A 23,371-nucleotide genomic window follows, 5' to 3' on the forward strand; every position below is an offset into this window, starting at 1 on the left:
TGCCAGCTTCGTTTTTTCTAAGTTATATCTTTTATGAACGATTCTTGTATACGTTGTTAATTATATCACTCGCTTATATACATTTGGTTCTGTAGTTCTGTTTAATAATCACTGAATATTATTTTAACACAAACATTGTGTCTTCCACAGATTATTAATTAACAGATTAATCTTCAAGATTGAATTCTAACATCAACAGAAAAAATCAATAAATTTTCTTCGTCTTTCCGAATGTAAACTGTAACGCTGGGAATGAGAAATTTTAATGATGATTCATTCTAGAATTTGTTTTTGGTTTATTTCAATGTACCAAAGATAACGGAAAAGCACGGCAAAGCGAAAGATAAACCGTGTTAAAATTTTATTTGCCTACCGAATGCGAAATCTATCGTCGAAGATCAAATTTTCGATGATTAATTGTTGTTCAAACCTGAACGATACGATGGATATTCGACGTGACCTACCATAATATTAAGAATAAAATAAGCAAAAGATATCAAGCGAAAAACCAACGCAACAGCTGTACTCGCATGAAGATCATAGGAGAAAATCTCGATAAGTATATTTTTGTTGATTCTCTGATTTTAATGTCACTTTATGTTTAAACAGCTGTTAAGGGGGGTAACAACCTGTTAGGGGCAAAGACGTGTAAGTCTTTCGAAAATATTCCAAGGCCAAAGATATAATTGATGAGACGAGCAATTAATATTTTCGATATTTTAATATCATAACTCGAACAGTATTTTAAAAACATTTTAAAATGAGTGGAGAAAACAGATATTCCGCTTTATAACTAAATAGAAAACAATTTTGCTAACGTGGGAATTCTTCGACAACGTACTGAATTTTGAAACTGTTCCTCTGTAAAAAATAGAAAACACGAGCCATCGCGTTCTTCCCTTGCAGTCTCCACGACCAAATAGAAGAAATCAAAATTTCAGGAAATTTAGCCACGAAGCAGACCGATCGACCATTTCTTCAAAATCTCGGTTAGTCTCGCGATAAACAGACAGAACTCGACACGATAAAATTCCGTCAAAAGAACCACGAAAAATTAAGCGAAAAGAGCGTTAGCCCGCTTCGAACCGAGAACAACGACGCAAAGGACAATTTACATACAAAGTACGACTAAAGTCGCTATATCCCGTAGGTCTTTCAAGGAAGAATATTCTCGCCAGGTTGAAGAAAAGAAAGAAGGATGATCGTAGAAAATTTTCAGCCGACTCATCGGTAGAATCCACTTTTCGTACAAATACCTGAGAAAGCTCTCGTAATGCTCGCTTTCTCGATGATCTCGACCATCGAGCTCCATTCTATACTTCTCGAGGACACCCTCGGGAAAGAAACAGCGTTTAGTATAGGTTCGCAACACCTGTTTCAACCACGTTTACGACTAGTTCTGACCTATTTCGTCCTATTGTTCCTCCGTTCCTCCAGAACGAGTTGAGCAAAGAATAAAAAGTTCCTTCGATCGCTTCTTTCTCACATTCGACTGAATGAATAATGAACGAGTCGGAAGACCCATGGGAGGTCGCTCAAGATACTTTGTATTTTCACGTTAGGGCAGTTGGAATAAATTTTGTCGTCGTATAGATATATCTGGGTTACCGTACTACTTTTTATTTTATCGTCGCTTTGGCAATTTAGAGCAAAATTATTGATTCTTCCGCTAGAATGTAATTTTTCTTCTTTGTGATATTAATTCGGTGTTAATTGATTGATTAAATATTCGGTGTTAGTACAGCGATTAAGTACTTTCGTGGCTTGCGACGTGACATTTTTATTTTCATCAAATTTCGGATCGATATTCGTCGCTGTTATATTTTCACACCTAAGAGGAGAATATCGTATCACGATGATATACGATGCTGTTATTTACACTTGTACGTCGGAGTATGATAGACGCCTGATAACGAAGCTGGATGTAAATAGAATTTTTATAAGAACACGATATCGCTGCTGAGAAAGGAGAATGAAGTTTGAGTAGAGGCGAAAGCGTTAGAATATTAGACGGGAATTACCGGGACAAAAAACATTTCAATATAAATATTCCTTGGGAACCTTTCCTGCTCCCTCTTCATTATTCACGTACGTCGTACATACAGTGTAAAGGATCCACCGGATAGAATCGACGCGGTTCGTAAGACCGGCAAGAAATCCCATTCGACCGGCTTCTCCGGCTGCTCCGTCAGGACTTAGGATCACCGTAGACGCTAACAAATGTTCCGGCGTGTTGAACAGGCTATGAAGGAGCATTCTACGAGAGTACGAGCCGGCTTTGGTATTATCCAAAATCCTACTGTTGCTCGAGGCACTCGATGCGATTAATTCTCTCGTCGTTTCGTGAACAGATCTGATCCTTAATCCACCGATGACAAAATCCTTATCAAAATCCATTTCGACCATCAAGGTACCGACTGATTTCAATCGTCTAAAATTTCCAGCTGAAATCAGATAGGTCGTTCTTCGACAATTCGTTCAAGGAAATTTTTAAGTCTCTCGTATCATTCGGTTGTGTTTTCTTCCATACTTCGAAGAAGTAAAAACTTTCTTCTTTTTTTCTTTTGATCTGGCATTGTAATCAAACACACCGAACCGTCGTGTCATTGATCTTCGTATTTCTTTTGTAAATATGAAAAAACAGATCAACGCTATGTCTTTTTCATTTATCTGGTTAAATTTTGAATCATCGTAATATTTTATCAATCGATAGCCTGCTGGCCACCATCTCTGTACATTGAAATTACAAATTACGAAGATCTATCCGGTAACCTTTGTAATTAATATTATTACGGACAAAGGTATTTTGTAATTCGCCTGCGTTCAGAGAGAAAATGACGCGAGTATAGAGCGAACAACAAGTTCCTTTTACTACGTAATTACGAAATTTAATTTGCGACGTATCCTTTTCACGATGCCCGTATATAGATTCAGCCAAGTGTGACTAACACGAGAGTAAATGTACCAAAGTATTTACCGTCCATTTGATCCAACAATTGGAAAAATACTCACCTTTTAAAGACGAAGAATCAACGTATACGACATTGGACCGAGTAGAGAAAAGCTAGTCGGCGTGCATCGCGACGGCTTCTAGCGTCGTAAAAGCTAAAATGGTACCCCTGTCGAGATAATAAGCCTGAAAATTCAGGTAGCAGAGATCCGAGACAGCTGTTCGTCGAATATTGCAGCAGGTAGACGACACGGGAGGAAAAAATGAAATTTGAACAGGAGATAAAGAGGAAGATCGTAAAAGTAAAAACTCGGGGCCAGGGTGTAATGGTCCCCGGATGCTTCCATCCTCGGTCCACTTACTAACTACTTGTTAAACGCGTTTTTACGATCGCGTTAACGCGATGAAATCGAGGGACAGATTAAATGGAAGTGTTCATTGATTTAAATTAGTTTTCGTGGTACAGTTGAAGCGAACCGATCGCAGTTTGGGACATGTCACCGGCTTGTCGGCTTGAGCGAAAAGCAAGATAACGACGGACGATTAACACCTTTGATTAGAGATTATGCTCGTTATAGTTTAAGCAACGTCCATAGCTTAGTCGGTTTCTAGCTTCTGATGAAAACTCCTGTAACTGGTTCCGAGTTTTGATGAGGTAACGCGATCGGGTTTGTGGCAAATGGCAAGTTTCTAACGATAGGAATCGATACCAGCCCTCGCGAAGAGTCTTCGACCGGATAACGTAAAGGCATATTAATTAAAATGTAAACATAATGGAATAACAAATTTTGACGCTTGAAAAGAATAACTAGTAAATCATCAGATGGGTTGTACACAATATAGTACGAAATATAAATGGCGAAAAGAAATATATATATATATATTATATAGGTATTACCTTATAATAGGTAATAAGTAATACCTATATAATATATATTGTACACAATATAGTACGAAATATAAATGGCGAAAAGAAATATATATATATATATATATTATATAGGTATATATAGGTATATATAATAGGTAATACCTAGGTAATAGGTAATAGGTAATATATAATAGGTAATAGGTATTATATAGGTATATATAGGTATATATAATAGGTAATACCTAGGTAATAGGTAATAGGTAATATATAATAGGTAATAGGTATTATATAGGTATATATAGGTATATATAATAGGTAATACCTATATAATATATATATATATATATATTTCTTTTCGCCATTTATATTTCGTACTATATTGTGTGCAATCCATCTGATGATTTACTAGTTATTTTTTTCAAGCGTCAAAATTTGTTATTCCATTATGTTTACATTTTAATTAATATTCCTTCATAGGGATGTACGAGAGTATCTAAGCCATGTACGATAGAGATCTGGTAATGATAACTAATTATATTTGTAAGAAATATCCTATCTATACCTAAATCTATCCTAAACTACAACTGGATCGTAGCTACTTTCGTTCAATAAATTATCAAACGTTTAAATTGATCGATGTGAAACGATCAAATATGTAGAAATAAAATAAATAAATCTATTTTAAATTCTAACTAATACACGATAATCAATTATTCCCACCCAATACATTATTATTGTGAAACGTAAGTAACCGTGAAAAGCAACGCCACAAAACCGTTAATTATTCTTTTAAACACACCCTAATACCCCGCGTCCTATCGTACCCATTGTCTTCCACCGGATCGCCGTTACTTCCTGTCGCGATTGTCCCAGAAAAATCAAACCAACGATCATCGATCGTAATTACTCCCCATAGAAAGTAAATCGTGTCAAAACTCTTGTAACTTCCTGTCGCGCATGCGCATACGCGTTAATGTGCACATTCGACACGAACGACGCGATAAAACGCGAAACGCCTCGAATTATTTTTCTTCTGCCATTTCGTTCTTCGCGTATCGCTGCTTCGTATACCGTTAATACTTGGCGCTCTTCCACGGTTCTTTATCTGCCCCGCGAAACCCATACGGCTCTCCTTTCATCTCACCGATAAGCTCGACTGTGTTTATATGCAAAAACAAGTCAGAAATAAAAGTGTTCGTGGATGGTGAAATGGCTGCGCGATTGAGCGGAATGCGCGTCTAATGCTCTCGTGCACACAGATTGAGTAATCTGTGACACGAGAAACAAGCTATACGTTCTGAAACTATTTTCCTTTTTTGTTCTCTTTTTTTGTTAATCTTACCTTTATTCCGACTTTGACGAAGACATCGAATTTTAGATTCATACGTCATTAAATGGACAATCATTGCGGTTGAAGATCGTTTTAGAACGTTATCCCTATAATACTTTCTATATCCGTTTTTTTCTGTCTTTCTGACGTTCACTGCTCGAATCTCCGTAACGAAAGTAATTTAGGAATCGATCCTTCGCACTATGCAAGAGTCGTATATGTTTTCTATTTTCTAGTAAAAAAACTTAACCTAAAAGTTCAACAAGAACATATATCTATTTTATGATTTTCGAGAGTAACATTTCTAAAGAATGTCAGCCGTATGATCACGCTAACGGAACGCAAGATCCTTTATTATCTATTCGGCGCAAGTAAATATACTTTCGAAGCTGAACGTATTTGTGATTACACTAACTGATAAAGTCAGACAGGTTCATTGTGCTCGTACGATGTATGTATATGCCGAGTGATAAACCAAGGTATCTTCCTATATGGGTGTGAACCAACACGAATAATTTGTATAAAACATGAAATTTTCAACTACATTATTTTATAAACGACTTTGGGCTATTTTTGATCGATCGGTATTGCAGGTTCAAGTGTATCGAACTTCGATATTACAAAATTTAATATTACTTTCTTACGATTAGAAAAAATTAATGCTATGAGAAAAGAAATGTATAGAACGTGATAAAAAGATTAGGATACGTGCCAATACCTTTCGTGATCACTGTAAATTGTTAACAATACCATTATTTTCATTAAATTTTTAGCCACAATATTGTAAAAATTTATTTCCACTTTGTAAACGTTTCGGGAGTTGTTCAAATGCACTGCGTTATAAAGTGCTTATTTCGTTCATTAAGTCTTCGATAGTTAATCACGCAAACATACGGGCGAGGCAAGCTAAGGCACATTTGTGTATCCAGTTTCGAGACGTGAGAACTTCTCGGAATTTTTCTTCCGTTCGTTTTTTCTCCACGTGCAGCCCCTTCGCGAGGAAACACAGCCCATAATTCATCGGCCATAAATATTTCGTTGAACGTGTCCTCTTTGCGAATCACTTCAACGAAATTCTGCAGGATAAATCATGAATGGCCGTGAATTATGAGCCCGGCCACTCTAATTCTGAGCTTTAATTTTCTCCGCGTTTATTTTTCATCCGTTCATCATATATTCTTCTTTCTCACTCTTCTGGGAAACTTTTCAACGAGTTAACGCAAACTAAATCGGAATTCCATTTCGAATCCACTTTTTATCCTTTCGTTATATACGACACTATTTAATTAAGCGATAAAAAAGTATGAAATGAAATATAAAAACTTGCTGAATGCACGATTCTGTTCGAAATAATCAGACGAATCTTTAACCATTTCCTCCCATAATATTCAAGAGATCCGACATTACAAACATTGTGAATGTTTAGATTTAAGCTGTCATAATTTCAAAGTTCCTAAAATTCGTGCCATCTTTAGTTTAAAACGTGTTACGACGTAATCTGCCCCGAAATGAAATTCTTGATAAAAACGTAAAATAAAAATTCACTATTAATTCCACCGATGACATTGGAATAATCTTACATTTTTACAAATTATTGTTAGATTAGAACGCGTTACGACGTAACACGCTCCAAGTTGAAATTTTTGATTCTAATTGTTAATTTTCACCAATAACGTTCAAGGAATCCGACGTTACCGTTACGAATCTCAAATCACGTCGTAAATTTCAAATTTTCCACAATTGGCGCCATTTGTGCAAACGATTCGTAACGATTCGAAACGTAAATTCAATCGATTTCAGAGTAAGAAAATGAAAATAAAAACTTACAGGAAATCGCCTCCTTGGGAATGTCAGTGGCCGGGAAGCCTTGGGACTCGAAGTAAGGTTTAACAGCGTCACATTTCAATCCGGCGCGTACCGTCGTCGTCGTAACGCTAAGGATCAGGATAACACATAACATCGACAGCATACCACTCATAATTATTCCCGTGGCGGACACTCGCGATACACTCACGAACTGACGCGACAAATACGCGGGATACGACACTTACGCCTGTACATTCGCGGGAAAGTGACTTCGTAATCGTGACTCGGCTTTGCAAGCACGTTTGACAATTCAAAATGGGTAGCGCCACGATGGTTTCGATAATCGAGGAAACAAAATTTGAAAGGAACGCCGTAAATATCCGTGAAAAAGGAACGATAGCAGATGTAATATCTCCTCCTCGCTGGTTCGACGCACACTGACCAACTCGTGGAAAGAACGTGTGCCGACAACGACACACGCATGCGCGATACTCGAAGGCATCTGAGTGGAAGATAATTCAAATTTTGTAGCACGATAGTTACGCGCCAATCAGTTGCCATGCGCAGACCGGTAATTCTTTTGAATTTTGTTGTATAAGTTAAATTTTAAATAAAGCATGCTCTAAGGAAATATTCATTAAAAAAACATATAAAATAGTCTAAAATATGTTTAATGTAGACGATTATGATAATATAAAAATTAATAAATTTATATATATATATATATATGTATGTATTTATACATATATAATGGACGGTATTAATATTTCAGTTATTGGACGGAATTTGCATTAAAAGTTATCACTATGCAATTAAATTATATAAGTACATTGTCTTAAATGCGTAGAATATAAAAAGATATTTAAAATGGAGAAGCTTCATAATTTAAATTGAAAAAGATAACAAAATACTACACAAGAATAAGACGCCAGACTTACAAATGAGATCAGAAATTATTCATTTTTAAAACTACGAAAATTGTTATTAATTCACGTGTCCCTAATAATATTTTTCAAAGTAAAATAACGATATAATTACTCGGTGATAAGTAACATTGAAAATTTGACTAATCACATTATCACACGTTTCTAAATCATAAATTCTAAATAGTCAGAAAATTACGAATTGATCTTATCGATTCAATAAATCAACCAGATACTCAACACATTATCTAAATCGTAACACGGATTAATACGTTTAAGCAGTGCACATTCTAAGTGGTGCATGCTACTATAAAAATGAAACATGCTCTTTCAATGGCAAGCTTAAAGCTCACCGGCATGTCTGTTATAGCTCAAGCATAACATATTTGTCTGATAATGCATGTCCAATACATACTCACACACATCGATTACATATATGTAACCGTGCTGTGGCACAAAGGGCAAGCATTAATATTAACTACATCTCGTTCTGTAGCCACATGGTGTCTGCAAACGGTGCAGATCCACGCATTGCTCAGGTCCATCAACGGTTTGCCAGAGATAATACAAGGAGGGAACCTGGTCATACAGTTAGGACAGGCGACACACCAGTCGGGTACCAGACTCTCGCAATTTGTACATTCTGCCTTAGAATTACGAACATCTTGAGGACTGTGTTTGGTGAAGATGTCCACAGCCAAATCCTCATATTCTTCTCTGACCGCCTCTGAAATAATCTCTAGAGATTCTAATTTAATAAACGCCTTGGAACAGACTGCAAAAGCGTGATTGACTGCGCTTGATAGAGCAAGCAAGCAGTAAATATCTTCCGGTTGTAAGATATCTTCGTACTCTCTCAATCTCAGAGCTGTTTTCATGGCTGCATCAAAATTCCCTGAATATATCTGCCTATTGGCTAATAAGAGAAAATGATAAGCCTCTGCCCCTTTCCAGGCATTCTCTATCACCCGAGTATCTTCGTTGTTTTCTGTTAAACCCATCACAACGTTGCTACGGCCACCCTTAGCAGCTGGTGCGGCATTGATATGATCTTCGACCAACAGAGCTGCTAGAACATAAATCTTCTTCACGCGTAGAGGATTCGTCCTCGTCTTTGCTTGCTCTTCTGCTAATTGAAACAGTAACTTTGCTGCTTCCAAATTATGATTTGCCTTCTTGTATAATTCAACAGCCTGTAGTCTCTTTCCATTAGATAGAAGATGATTAGCATACTTGTTCAATAATTCGCCTATCTGGGCCATTTTATAGGTCTTTGCTAATTCGACTGCTTGGTCCCAGTGATTCAAACGAACGCACGTATCTACGGCCAGTTTCACATCTCCATATTTTATATATGCTGCTACTGCTTGGGAACACATACCCACGGAACCTAGCATTCTTGCTACCATCTTCAAAAGGGGACTTTTATCTGGTAACTGTTGCACTGTCCCTGCTAATTGAACAAAATCTTCTAATTTATAATAGCATTCTATAAGTTTCTCCAGATTCCTGCTCTTTTCATAATATTCTTTTGCACCTTCCCAATTCTGTCTTTCAGCATAATATTCGCCAATTTTATTGTAAGCGTACTCCATTTGTTTATCAGACCCGCCAATACCCATTTTCATTAGCTGTACCACCCGAAAATAATCTCCTAATTTTTGACGTAAAGAAATAGCAAGATCCCTTCTGTCCATATTTAAATATAATTTTTCAGCTTCGTCATAATTGCCAAGAAATGCAGCCACCTCGGCTTTCTTCAGGTGATCGTTGTGCACGTTCTGTAAACGTTTGATAAATTGTATACCTAAGTAATCTGTGCAACGAACCATTGCATTTTCTGCAGTCTCCAACTCTAGCTTCTGTAAAGCTGATTCTGCTAATAAGCGCCATAATCGTGGATGTGGATTGTCCTGGATGAAATTATTTGCTTCTTTCAATCCTACTTTCATCAATAATTCCCTGGTATCCCTCAGTGATTTCACTTCTAGATCCACTATTAAGTCATTTCTTGTATCTTCTGGTTTCTGCATTAGATCATCCAATAAAACGCAACGTATTTCTAAATCTTGAAATGAACAGATATATCCAGAACAGGATATCGGTTCTTCGGGATCGAATTCTCTTAAAACGTACATTCTGGTTTTTTCTATAATTGCTAATAGAGCGGGATTGTCTTGTGCCCAGCACATGGCCCAAACATCCTTTCTTTCGAACTTATTTATTTCGCCCTCTGATTCTCCATCCTTCAAAGTATTTTTCTTGAAATCAGTCTCTAAATCTAACATAGTTAGAACGCCACTCGTGTCCATAATAGATGCCCGAGATGAATCACAGTTGATTGCAATCTTGTAAAGCTTACAAGTTGTATTATATCTATTTGTAAGAGTTATCTGAGATAAAGAATATCTTTGAATCATTCCCGACTCTCTGCCTATCAATAAAATCTTATCAGTTGCGCACAAACAACAAATCGGGTCCATAGTAGCTTTAGTATTAATAGGTGCCTCGAAGGATCTGTCTTTGTCTAAATCTTGAATAACTTCCGTCACCCCGGTCGGAGTTTCGTCAATATGGTAAATTTTATCTCTTCTAATTCGTCCTACATGCAACATGGAATTACGAGGAGTGCGATAACTCCAAACCAAGAAATTGTTCTTGGATGCTGCAACAATTACACTATTTGTCATGGTCACCCATAGTGGCTCTAAGTCTATAAACTTAGTATCTATTGGAGTAGCAATTGTATTGCATACTAAGAGTGCAAATTGCTCTGATCCTTGAGCAAGGTCATTTTTTATTGCCAAAACACAATGATCTCCATGTGAAGCTATGGAGATCAATGCTCTTACATTTTTAGTACAATATGTATTATTCGTTGTATTCCAAAATATAATGCAAATGACATCTTTGGTAATCTTCTCATTTGTATACACAACTGTATTACTGAAGTAAGTCCATTTATAATCCAAACGAATATTTGCAAAATAGATATGAGAATCAACAGATAGAGCCACTCTGAGTGATCCTCCTTCCCATGCACAACAGGTGACTTCTCTACCAGGTATTTTTAGGGTCCTCATATGTTTACCAAAAGGAGTATAAAATTGAATGACATTAGTGTCCTTTGTTTCTCCATTGCCCAATAATGGTAACATCCCAGTTACAGCTAATATAGACCCATAACTATTCCAACAACACCATGCTACTGTCATACCAGTTTCTATTACAATTGGATTATCGTCATTAGTGTCTTTCATGAGCTGTATTTTACCATTCCTGTAGCAAACAGCTAAAGTTGGACAATCTATGCCGATATAACCATTCCTTCCATCATACCATTGCAATGAAACTATCGTTTGTACTTGACCACCATTAAGTGGTATCATATTTAACTTTGTTAAAAATACGCCTTGATTATCAAAGAGATGAACTTCCCCATTTTTTATGCCAAACAATAATAGTTTCCCATCTGGAGACCATTGTACAGCAGCAAGAGCTGTATTTTTTAATTCCTTGCCCCAGATTCTATTTCCATCAACTGAACCTACAATAACTGCTCCATCTTCGTAAACTATGCAAATTTTTAAACCATCTAAACTCCATGCCATCCCTTTAACTATTGATTTATTGCAGTTATTTATCATTTCATCGTACCAAGAGCCCTTGTACAACATCCAAACTATAATTACACCATTCTGATCACTTGAAGTTAGTTTCTGGTGTTGTTCGTTCCAGGTAACTACTTGTACATGACCATTGTGACCTTCTAAAGTTTGATTCATACTTAAATTACTTGCAGCAGTTAAGTTTCTAGACCTCCCACCACTGGTAGAGCCACTTACATTGGAGTCTACTCTAAGTACTTTCAAAAGACCATCCTCTCCGCCAACAGCTATATAACCTTCCCTTTGGTTCCATGCTATACAATTCAGACGAAAATTGTTTGGTATTGCTATTTTTTTACTCAAGTATACAAACATTTTGTAAATATTTAATAAACATCAATTATTTCGTATTCTTTACTGAATCAGCTTCTGAAAGAAATGATTGCAGCATATGAAAACTAATGCTATAATGATTCAGTCGATTTTAAATTGTTATGATTGGAATTATTGTTCACTTACATTATTATACAATGTTGATAGCATTCGTAATTAAAAAACGGAGCAAAGGTAAACAAAGTTTATTGCCTGTTAAAAATATTTACAATGTATATTACAATATTTTCTGTTATAGAACATTTTTAGCATGTTACTTAAATATTACCTTTATTTAACTACATGCATTTTTTATAACTTCTGTGATTCGATTGAACACCAGTTTGAAGGAAAGGTTACTGTAAAGTATAAAATAACTAAAATTTGATGACAGATATACATTGAATTGGACTTTATTAAATGTTCCCATTCACATTAATGACAGGAAGTGCAGTAAAATATACTACACTTCCGGTATTTCAAATTTGTCTTTTTAGGAAATATCTATAGAAATCTAATATGGACATATTTAGATAATTTACTATTTACAAAAGATAGTTTGTATAAAAATATATTTTTTAGGCTACTACAAATTAAAGAAAATGATGAAATATGTTTTGAAGTAAATGAATGCTTTCTGTAATTTGTAATTCTTTTCAATTCTATGCACACATAGTATTATATGTATAAAAATATTAAAGTACCGGTTTAAAAATAGTAAGATTATGCGGCAGTTTCTTCACTACACCCTTCCCTCGCCATAAACGAACCCAACAGTCACACACTTCTGGATACATACTCACGATTAATGTACAAATCTCGGGTTTTTCAATAAATACTTCGGAATCAGGAAATTCAGTAATATTCTCACATCCACTAACATCGATATGTCTTAATGTTGGTGTGTATTTCAATAATAAATTTAGCGATTGTGCTCCCACTTTTCTATTTCCTTTAAGCACCAATTTCGAAAGATTCGATACACGTGACAATATATTTCTAATGTCAATATCCGATAATTCGCATGAAGCAAGCTCTAAACATTCTAAATTAACAAATGAAAAATCTGTTTTATTAAAAATATTTTTAACCAAATTAAAATCCCTAGAACAAATAGTATTTGATAAATTCAAATTAAGTAATTGTCTTTGTAAAGTGGCACAGACTTCATCTTCACTGAAACAGTTCCAAGAAATATCTAAATTTACTAGACTATTGTTATTTAAAAGAAAACGAAAATTAGATAATTGACAATATCGCAAATTCAATGTCCGAAGCTGTGTTAAAGGGGTGAAAAGTTTGAATAAGATTTCTTGACTTGATGATCCAAGAGGATTATAGCTGAGATCAAGAAACTTAAGTTGTGGAGGTAGTTTCTCTAATTTACTTAGACACTTAAAATCTATATCACATCCTTGAAGGCACAATTCTTGCAAAGCTGACAATCTTAAAATACAATCATTTAAAGATTTTCCAAGTTCATATAAATTACCACCGGATAAATCTAATATTTGAACATTCTTTTGATATTCTAGAGTTTTCAATAAAGATATAAATTCTTCTTTTCTTATATCTTCTTGTTTTAATCGCAAAGTAAACGTGTTCTCACATGATTTCAAACACTTTAATATGGATTCTCGAATATCTAAAAATATTAAAAATAATGATTATTTTGAAAATTATAAAATAAGTATACTTACTCATAAAATATCTACCTATATTGTAATTTTTACAAATCGCACCATATCGCTCGACAATAGAAGGAGTTTCCAACTCAATTATTTCGCATGTCAAATTTTTAACAATATCCCCTTCACTTAATATCGTGAACACGTTATTGCAATTGATCGCAATTCCATCCATAGTTTTTAGATCTAGTTTTACTTTACATCCAGTATTATTGTAGAATTTAGTTTCAATATCAGCTACAATTTCTTTTACCAGTGGTCTCATTGTATTCGAAAATTCTATTTGGGTTTTAAACATTTTTCCATCTATAAGGATGTTTAAAATAACTGATCTCATAGTATTGATTTCTGTTGATTCACATCCTGTGTTAAATGGAATTACAGGTGAAGAACTTCGAGAAGTAGAATCTTTAGTAAATCCAATTGATAACAACGACATTTGCTGTTTTTTTTTCTGAATCTTACGTTCACTAGAAATCCGTCTTATTTCAATACTGCAACTATCATTACTATCCTCCTCTGTTACATCACATTCATTATCTTCAATTACTTGATCTTCATCATTCATTTTTTGCCGTTTTAAATTTTTCTCAACATCGACATTTCCATTACTTGATTTCCTCTTTGTCATTGAGGAGGAATGTTCATCAGAGCACCTTCTATTATTTATACTTTCATTGATATCATCTTCCAACCAATCATCCAAAAGAACCTCTTCGCTATTCAAAAGTGGATTTACATTTCGTTTCACAGAGGACAAAGAAGCTCCAATTGGATCGTTCCTATGTTTCAATCTAGCTATAGTTCTTTTATAATCTTCACCTGCAGAGATCTTTTCTATAACAACATTTTCATCTATGCTGTGAGTTTTTGGATTGCATGATAATGAATGAGATCGTTTCGAAATTTTCTTATTACTCGCTGGTATCATAGCAGACAATAATTTGTGCATTTCATCATACTCCATTTGATCTTCAGAAGATAAAACATCAACACGATTCCTCCATTGTTTTAGACAATCTAGCGCAGTATCATCATCGTTCGTTTTAAGTTCCACATTTGCTCCGTGTTCGATTAAAAATCTCATCATGGTAAAATTGCCGCAGGAAGCCGCATCATGAAGAGGAGTAACTCCTTGGCACATCAAACTTCCAGGATCATTTACATCTGCACCATATTTTAATAATAACTTTGCAATTTCGACATGACCATGATTAGCTGCTTCATGAAGAGGAGTCCAGCCAAAATGGTCTCTAACATTCGTTAAATGACCAGATTCTAATAATTTTTCTACGGTTTCAACATTCCCATGTATACAAGCTACATGAAGTTGTGTTTCTCCTTTTTCGTTCCTTTTTATAGCAACCGACGTCTTTCTCGTTCGTTTTCTATTTTTAATATTTTCTCTAACTTTTAATTCTGCTTCAACATCCGACAAATCTTCCAAGCAAATGTTTGCGCCAATATTGTCTTCTTCTGATTCGCTTTCGCTATCTGTATCATTACATAATTTTTCCAATGTATCTAACTTTTCTGAAAGTGATCCTATCTCTTCTGTTCTATTGGTATTTGTTAGATAATTCAAGTATTCTCTTAAAACACTTGTTTCTAAAGAAATATCATTGCAAGCTTTTGCATTTTTCGAGGCTAGACTATAAATATCTTCAATCTCTTTGTTGTTTGCTTTAATAGTTATCAATAAATCTATTAAGAACAAAGCAGATCTACATATTTCACGTGGATTTGTGCATAGTTCTAGTTCTCTACGAGCAAAATCCAGTGCTTCGTTATATCGTCCAACATCCTTCAATGTTTGGGCTAAACTTAATAAAGCTGCTCCTGTGCGATCGCTTTCTATTTCTTCCGCACACATGAGCATCTTTCTGTAATATTCTATGGCTTCCTCAAAACAGTGTGCAGCCACTGCCGCATCTCCTAATGTCTCATAATATTTCAACTTAATGCTGGTATCTTTTTCTGTAGTTAAAGCTTCTTCAGTTGTTTGTAATGTTGCAACTATAAACAAAGTATTTTTTGAAACAAATATTTCAAATAAAACCATAAAAATAATTATATTCTCTTAAATCATACCTATCCTGAGACATTTTTCTACTTGATGCTTCAGATTTTGTGGTAAGTTTTCCGTAACGTAAAGAAGCACTAATATTTTTCGTGATTCGGTCCATTTTCCTATTTTTAAAAGCAATTCTGCTTGAAGAAATCGTGCTTCCGCTTTCAAAGATGAATTATCAACTTCAACGGCAGTTTCAAAATGTGTTAAAGCCAGATCATAATCGCGATTTCGCTCGTAAATTCCTCCGAGAGCAATTTGCGTTCTATAGAAATCTTCCCGTAAATTGTGTGTCTTACATAAACCTGCAGCTTTTTCCAGTAAATCAACAGCCTCTTGATGCTTTTTTTCAGCTTCTAGTACTAATCCCAAATTCAATAACAATCGTGCCCTCATTGTCATTAATTCTTTTAGGTCAATGTTAGTATCACCCAATCTAAATAAAATACAAATATACTTTTTATAATATACTGCTTAGGAAATTAATATCATATATATATTATATTATATTATATTATATTATATTATATTATATTATATTATATTATATATTTTATATATATTATACTATATTATATTATATATTTTATATATAATATATAATATAAATTTATTGACATTAAATAAGATATAATACTCATTGCAAAGACGTATACTCTTCGTGTACGCTTGTCTTGCACTTATAAGAGCATCAGGTTTTCTTTCAGATTCTTCAGGTTGACTTTCAGCCCAACAAAAATATGTTCTACCTAATGTTGCATAAGCTCGTTGTTCTTCTAATAAATTTTGTATCTCCTTGGCCCCTTCTACCTAACACAAAAATGTTTTTATTATAGTGCTATATAAATTAAAAATATTAACACAATGAATATTTTAAATACAAACCCAAGTAAAGGTTTTGGTGGCTCAATGCTTCCTCGTAGTTGCCAAGATTTGCCTGTATTTCTCCAATCATTCTATGAGCAACCGCTATATTTAATTTATCTCCTAGGATATTGCAAATTTCCAGTTGTTCTGTATATTCCTGCAAAGCATCTTCATACTTGTCACTTTCAAAGTATACGTCACCAAGCTCTTTAACAATTTCAGCCAATTGCTGAAGGTTGCCATCACGCTTGACCCGTTTCTTCTTTTTAATTAATCCTATTATCAAATCAACATTTCTGTATATATAGCATACTATATTACTTACTAGAGAAATCATATTTACTAACTCTCATCATACAATAAAACTTAGTCTTCATACATTTTTTTTATACATATTAATTTCGGTAACATCACATTCATATTTATAATCTTCTTATAAATATTAAAATAGAAAAGAGCAAGTAAAATACTACTCACTTCCGATATCCATTATTTACAAATATCAATTATCACAGTAATAAGTGATTCATATTCAACTTCGTGGACTCCAATTCGGACCTCGTGCGATCGGGACTATGCCGTCACACGAACACAAAGAGGAACATCAAACCGAAAGCATAGTCACGCACGAAAAGCATCAAACACTGCAGCAGACGCCTCATAACGGTAAAGAATAGAGCATGAAGTGCCTTTGATGGAGAAACGTGACAAAATTATCAAGTTACTAGACATCGAAATTACCATCGATCGCTGAAAAAATAAGGTACTGTCGCAGCTAAAAATTTTCATCCAAAATATTTAATAAAATTTACAAATTTCTAAAGTATTTCTAAAGCTAGCAGCAGCTGTATAATTGAAATAACGTGAAACGAAACCGTGAGAAAACAATAACAGATTAAATTCCAGCGGCATTGAGCACAATTGAAATCGCTTTAACTCTAATTACGTTAAAAAGGCGGCAATGAGCGAATCTCGTAGCGTATCGTAGCGTAGTTTTATTTCAGTGAAAATTTTCGTACGCGTGCTACGACGTTCACTTTCGTAATTCTTCGCCTAATTCAAGACGCGCGTGAACTTCAATGACTTCATAATCTACGGAGCATAAGTACGACCTGGTACGAGGTAGTACGAGCATTTAGCAGTGGGTAACCTGTGGCGCTTGAAAGTTCACTGTTATACTCTTGTCTATGTGACTTCAGTCGGGCCGTGTTGCGGGTCGCGTAAAGGTGATGGGTGCTGTTTCTTTTTACACGTTGACACCAAGTTGACATATTGTGGAAAAAAATCTTTATACCGTTCCGCTTTTTTCTCTCTGGTATCATTTGATGATTTTCGTCAGACCCACTAATGGCAGGAGAGTTGCGTAAAGAAAGGTTCACGGGTAAGTTATAGAATGCTGCCAAGCATTAGAATCACACCGTCTTTGGATCGATACGCGCGGATCCGTTTTTCGTTGATGAATTTTCCTCTCATCTTTGGATGCTGTTCAATCTAATCTTTGTTACAACATGTTGAAATAATATTTCAATACTCTATTGCGTATTACAACGAAAAAGCTTGTTTATATAAATAAAAAAAGGACATTTGCCTAACGGAATTATTCTCTCGTCATCCTTTTAATTGCCGAGATACATAAATTGCCATTAATTAAGGTATCCGTTATGAAAGGTCCGCAACAGAATTGTCTTATATGTTTTATGCGATTAGAATGATAATTATAAAATATATTAATAGAAATTCATTGTTTTTTTTTATTTCAATCTTTTTATTAATTTGATAAAATATGGAATATTTAATGTACTTTGTTTATTTTTTCCTTTTCTTCATATATATAAATATATATATATATATAAATTTATTATTATATTAGAATAAATATTTAAAAACTAATAATGTCTTAATTTAGTTTATATGGACAGAATCATTTGCAGCATTTCTTTTTATAGATCTAGAAATCAACATATATACATACAGAGTTGTGTAACACACAGAGTTGTATATTTATTTTGGTCATTTCTCATCGCTTACAAGAATATTTTAGGAGATTATACTTTTAAAGAATGTTGCCATTAAGGAAATTTATTTTTAAACCAAGCAATATCTGTTTTCACAATCTAATCTGTTTAGTTCCAGTTCAACCAAGATCACTCCTGTATTTACGTATACCAGAAAGCTCCACAATGTTCAATTGCGATATTGAAATTCACCAACGATGGAACAAAGAAAACTTGCAAAATCCTGTGACACTCTGGCAAGGTTGAACAAGAATGAACATAAATTGTTTGAAAATCAAAATCATTGTATCAAGCCATTACCTATTACATTTAATGAAGAAGATGCCGAAATAATAAACAACAAAGATTCCATTAATGATTCAACAAAACTCAACCATTGTAATAACTCCTCAAAACCATTATTATGTATAAAGGATTCTCAAGTAATTTCTTGTAATTCAATTATTATTACAATTATTTATTTATATTGCTGTAATGATATTGCTCATGTGTTACTTTCAGAACTCTCAGGAAAGAGAACCACCCTCACCAACCACTTTACAATGGGGTAGAGCTATAGCAGAAGTAAAGGAACATGCTGTAGCAAAATTACAAGATGAACTTAAGAGAGCACACGAGGAATTAAAATTGAAAGATGAAGAAGTCACAAGACTTTCAAGAATTAAACAAGATGTTGAAGCTGAATTGGAGGAACTCACTGCCAGCCTCTTTCAAGTAAATCTCATGAACTATGTCGTTAATATGTAACATAAAGGCATGAAAAATTGAGCAAATTTTTATATATACATAGGAGGCACATAACATGGTACGAGAAGCAAATGTACGTCAAGCTACAGCAGAGCGTCTACTGGAGGAAAGTCGTATGAAAGCTGAAGTTTTGGCTGCAGAAGTAGCAGCTCTAAAAACGTTAGTGTTAACTTCGACGCCGGCTAAACCAAACTTCCATCTACATCCGCAGATCGATACGAAAAGTCGTCCAAACAGTGAAGATACTCAGCAAGGTCTTTTTGCAAGGAAACATCGAAGGTAAAATTGCATTTACTATCATTATAATTAAAATCCTTCTAATCATATCTTTTGTTAGTTATCAGGAATATCGATAAATGGAGGTTGATATTTAAATTATATCCGAAATATTTTTGCATCTAGATCACCGTCGCATTTCAATTTAAAATACGGTCGAGAGAGTTCTCCACCGGATTCCCCACTGAAAGAACAAAGATCATCTTTACCTTCGGATCGAGAGACACTAGAAAGAGATTGGAAAAAAGATTCAGATAAGGAGAAAGATAAAGAATGCAAAGATTTTGGCCTCGAAGTTGACCCTAGAGTACATACAGAGTTTCTTAAATGGAAAGCTAATCCATGTGTAGACAAAGGTGATCCTTTTGTTGGTAGAATCTTTACAGAAGACATCGATCTTTGCCTTGATTTCCCTAACAAAGAATTGGGTACAAAAGTTAAACAAGCCGTTCTCGATGGCATCATCTTTATCGAAGCGATCAGCGACAAAACTAAATTCACTTTTCCAAAGTAAATTTTGTGTTTTAATACCATAGCGATATATTAGAAATTTTCTGATTATACTAAATTAACATATCTTTTCTTTTTGTCTTTTTTTTTTTTTTTTTGTTTCTTTAGAAAATGTGTATTGCTTGAAGCACCGCGCCAATGTTATTATCGTATGAGATTCGGAGATCAAGAAAATCAGTGGTACAGCATATCACAAATTTGTCGCAATCGAGTAAGTTTTTAAATTTTGTAAATAATTTATTATTAATCTTTACATATGTGAATATAAAATTAAATATATTTTTGTAGATTATAGCGGTCTGCGATTTTTTGAATTATTTACGTTATATTGAACGTGGCCTTGTTAAAAGCTCAGGTAAATATTCATTATACTGATTTACCTTTCTGGTAGTGTAGAAATTTAATTATTGTTACAGTTCACGATGTTTATTGGGAAATTACTCGATTACGGAAGGAAATGGCATTTGCTCGTTTGGGCCTCGCACTATCGTCTTAATGCTCTCCATGAAGGACTTTTTCTAGTCTTAAATATAACAAATTAGGCCATGGATCTGTTATTATTCGTTTACAAGTATCAACTGTAGATTGTTAAAAATTTTAATCGTTCCAACTAGCCTCGATCTTTTTTATCTACTGATCGAGATTTTGTAGAGTAAGTGTTAAAGTTTTAATATATGAAAGCTCTCAGATTCCTCTACTCATAGCGTGAAACGCTTCGAATTGTTTAAGATAGAAGGAGGGATTTATACAAATCAATTTATGAACCATTTCGATTGAGATTATAATTTCTACAATATCGAATCTTATTTCATTCACAAACAAAATATCGAAGACTTTCCTTTAATGATCTGAAAAGTTCACTTTATATTATTTTATTATTATAGCGAGCATAAATATGTTTTAATCAGTTTTAAAGTGCAATCAAGTATTTCTAAGATATTGGGAACATGGTGCCTTTTGACTTTCCGCTTATTAATAACGCGTGACTAGCTTTTAGTTTAAGCTTTATAGTTATAGCGATTTAATCGCAGCACGTAAAAAGAGATGACTTCGTTATTTCTATAATTTATTAGCAGCTATTGTTTTTATTCTCCTCAAATCGTATAATGACAGCAGGTAAATGCAGGCCTTTGTCTTTGTTCATTTAAGAAAAAAGTGTAAATGTTGTAGTTTAAAAAAGACTGTAGGTATAAATGTCTTCTAAAATCCTCTTTTACATTATCTTTGTTTGTATATTCTATGTATATAAGTACACATACCTTTGGACATAACAAATGAAATCCTAGACTTACTTAAAAAAACTTATCTTTTAGCGTATATTCATAATTTAATGGTAAACGTGTCATAGAACATTGAAGCAATGAAATTATTTCAGTGTTTTTCTTTAATGCATATATATGTCAAATTTTGTTGGAAGTTTTAAAAAATGCCATATATAATTTACCAAAAATCAAAAACAAAAGCATATAATTATTATTGTGCTTAATAATGAGTTACATGACATAAAATAATTAAAATTCGTATTTTTAACCCTAATCTAAGAACGGGTGATATCATATTGAATACAATGATAATTATCATCTTTATATATACAGTAACTTATAGATCTTTGCATATTACAAAATTTCGTGAAAAACTTTGTCCAAAGGTACGTAGTTTATCCTCAAAGAAAAAGTTGTATTATATTCATTTCAAAGAATATTCTCTTCTGTTGCAAATATTAACTAGTACCTGGTAATTAGCGCGCATATTTAAAAAATGTATATTGTTAAGGGTTATATGAAACACTATACATATATTATGTCATATAATTAACATATGACTAAAGTGATAAAAAATATTTGAAATTATGAATATTTGGTGTGTGCTATAGTTAGAGAATCATCTTTTACAATGTACCAAATTGTAGTACAGTTGAAGCAATTTTTTTGTTACTGTTTTCTAGTGCAACACTCTAATTTTGTCTTATGATTATACAGAATTAGATATCTAATATCTAATATACTATATACAATCAAACATTGTTATTGTTACATATGAAAATGTTTTAATTTTGGTTGATAAAAAAGTTTTATATATTTGATTTTACATTTTTATGAATTGTTTTATCTGACTGAGACAAAATTTCGCTTATCTAAGACTCAAAAAATTTATTCTTCCAAAAAAATGTGCATTAAATTCAATGTATAAAATTGTTTTTATATAAACATATATGTAAATTACTTATGTAAGTAATCGTTAAAGATACGTTCTTTGCGTATTAATGGTGCTTTATGATAATTATTGAAAAAGATATCCGCATAAAATACTTCCAAACACATCTCTTAAACTAATTTTAGGAACTTGGTTCATTAGCGAGTTTTATACAATAAATCAAAATGAATGTGTTCGAATACGAAAATATAACGCGGCCTGTTTTAACTCGAGATAATTTGTTTTGAAAATAAGATTTTTAAATCAAAATAAATGTTAGCTTTTTCTTGCAAATAATCATTACTGTATGCATCAGTACATGTTGTACAAAGCGATATATCCTACAAAGATTTATTTTAAAAATTTGTATTATTTTGTTGTATCCAATTCAAAAAGTAAAAAAATGTGTTCGAAAATGTTTAATAACGCTCTCGTTGTGGAAGGTTGAGGTATAAATGAACTAAATATGTTAAATATTAATGGTCGAAATAATAGGAAATGAAATGGTAATGAGATTTATATGTTAAATAGTCAATTAGAAATATTCCTAATAGTACTTGTTCAAATTCTTCAGAGTTGCCAAAGATTGCTTCTGAATGATTTTTATTGAAATATACATACTGAGTTTTATTTAGACGTGGTTTATAGATACAGTTAGATTCGGAAAGACAAAAGCGATTTTTGCATAATTATACAAAGAAAATGTAATAGTGATTGTCAAGGAACTAAATTGTAATAGTACCATAGTTATATTTAAAAATAAATTTTCATGTTCATTAGGATAGTACTAAGTATATGATCTTTAGTTATTAATAAGCTTTATGTATTGCAACTGTAATTATTTTTCGACCTAATTATCTATTGAATAAAATTATTTGTTTTAATATTATACTTGTATTCGAATCAATTTTATCGTAAAATTATATTACGTATAAGCTCAAATAACGATATACATACGAAATCATTTCCGGTTGAAATTTCAAATTCCTTAGACTGAAATCAATTTACGTAAAAATTAGTTAAGCGTTTCGTTTAATTTGAAAACAATATTGTAATTTTAAGCATTTTTTAATACTACAAATTGCTATGAAACGCATTGAATTCATTTAAAATTAAAAATAGCAATTATGATAAACATCTATTG

At 33.3% G+C, this 23,371-nt stretch overlaps 4 protein-coding genes across 5 annotated transcripts in view; 1 reads left to right on the top strand and 3 right to left on the bottom strand.

Annotated features, from left to right (window-relative positions):
* The window catches only part of LOC132906265 (glypican-4), a 137,193-nt gene extending 129,735 nt beyond the window's left edge, over positions 1–7,458 (bottom strand). Inside the window, exon 1 of the mRNA XM_060958283.1 lies at positions 6,979–7,458. Within this exon, the coding sequence (XP_060814266.1) occupies positions 6,979–7,129 (151 nt within the window). The 5' untranslated portion in view covers positions 7,130–7,458. The remainder of the gene's footprint in view (positions 1–6,978) is intronic.
* A 708-nt stretch (positions 7,459–8,166) lies between these two features.
* On the bottom strand, positions 8,167–11,867 carry LOC132906251 (WD repeat-containing protein 35). The gene has a single exon (XM_060958256.1). It carries the CDS (start codon positions 11,861–11,863, stop codon positions 8,309–8,311), a length of 3,555 nt encoding a protein of 1,184 aa, XP_060814239.1. The 5' UTR covers positions 11,864–11,867; the 3' UTR covers positions 8,167–8,308.
* Positions 11,868–12,051: 184 nt separating this feature from the next.
* On the bottom strand, positions 12,052–17,101 carry LOC132906250 (tonsoku-like protein). The gene is made up of 6 exons (XM_060958255.1): positions 16,964–17,101; positions 16,505–16,762; positions 16,257–16,425; positions 15,640–16,055; positions 13,576–15,564; positions 12,052–13,505 (listed from the first exon to the last, which is right to left on the bottom strand). The coding sequence occupies exons 1-6, from the start codon at positions 16,974–16,976 to the stop codon at positions 12,556–12,558; spliced, it is 3,795 nt and encodes a 1,264-aa protein (XP_060814238.1). The 5' UTR covers positions 16,977–17,101; the 3' UTR covers positions 12,052–12,555.
* Positions 17,102–17,115: 14 nt separating this feature from the next.
* Positions 17,116–23,116, top strand: LOC132906276 (guanine nucleotide exchange factor for Rab-3A-like). 2 transcript variants are annotated; one of them, XM_060958310.1, is made up of 8 exons: positions 17,116–17,249; positions 18,614–18,923; positions 19,003–19,215; positions 19,292–19,527; positions 19,651–20,034; positions 20,143–20,245; positions 20,323–20,389; positions 20,451–23,116. In XM_060958310.1, exons 2-8 carry the CDS (start codon positions 18,699–18,701, stop codon positions 20,528–20,530), a joined length of 1,308 nt encoding a protein of 435 aa, XP_060814293.1. In that variant the 5' UTR covers positions 17,116–17,249; positions 18,614–18,698; the 3' UTR covers positions 20,531–23,116. The 2 variants fall into 2 exon arrangements, with proteins under 2 accessions (XP_060814293.1, XP_060814292.1); XM_060958309.1 differs by lacking the exon at positions 17,116–17,249 and adding an exon at positions 17,726–17,867.
* The last annotated feature ends 255 nt before the right edge of the window (positions 23,117–23,371 follow it).

Source organism: Bombus pascuorum, chromosome 4 (assembly GCF_905332965.1).
Source record: "Bombus pascuorum chromosome 4, iyBomPasc1.1, whole genome shotgun sequence".
Taxonomy (NCBI): Eukaryota; Metazoa; Arthropoda; class Insecta; order Hymenoptera; family Apidae; genus Bombus; species Bombus pascuorum.

What these genes read in the sequence shown, in the direction of transcription:
- LOC132906250 (XM_060958255.1), bottom strand. An exon ending in CCACCAAAACCTTTACTTGG is followed by an intron (nt 16,426 to 16,504) that starts GTTTGTATTTAA and finishes TGTGTTAGGTAG; the next exon opens with AAGGGGCCAAGGAGATACAA. An exon ending in TTGTAAAAATTACAATATAG is followed by an intron (nt 13,506 to 13,575) that starts GTAGATATTTTA and finishes TAATATTTTTAG; the next exon opens with ATATTCGAGAATCCATATTA.
- LOC132906251 (XM_060958256.1), bottom strand. Translation starts at nt 11,863, where the DNA reads ATGTTTGTATACTTGAGTAAAAAAATAGCAATACCAAACAATTTTCGT.
- LOC132906276 (XM_060958310.1), top strand. Translation starts at nt 18,699, where the DNA reads ATGGAACAAAGAAAACTTGCAAAATCCTGTGACACTCTGGCAAGGTTG. An exon ending in TCACTGCCAGCCTCTTTCAA is followed by an intron (nt 19,216 to 19,291) that starts GTAAATCTCATG and finishes ATATATACATAG; the next exon opens with GAGGCACATAACATGGTACG. An exon ending in TGGCCTTGTTAAAAGCTCAG is followed by an intron (nt 20,390 to 20,450) that starts GTAAATATTCAT and finishes TTATTGTTACAG; the next exon opens with TTCACGATGTTTATTGGGAA.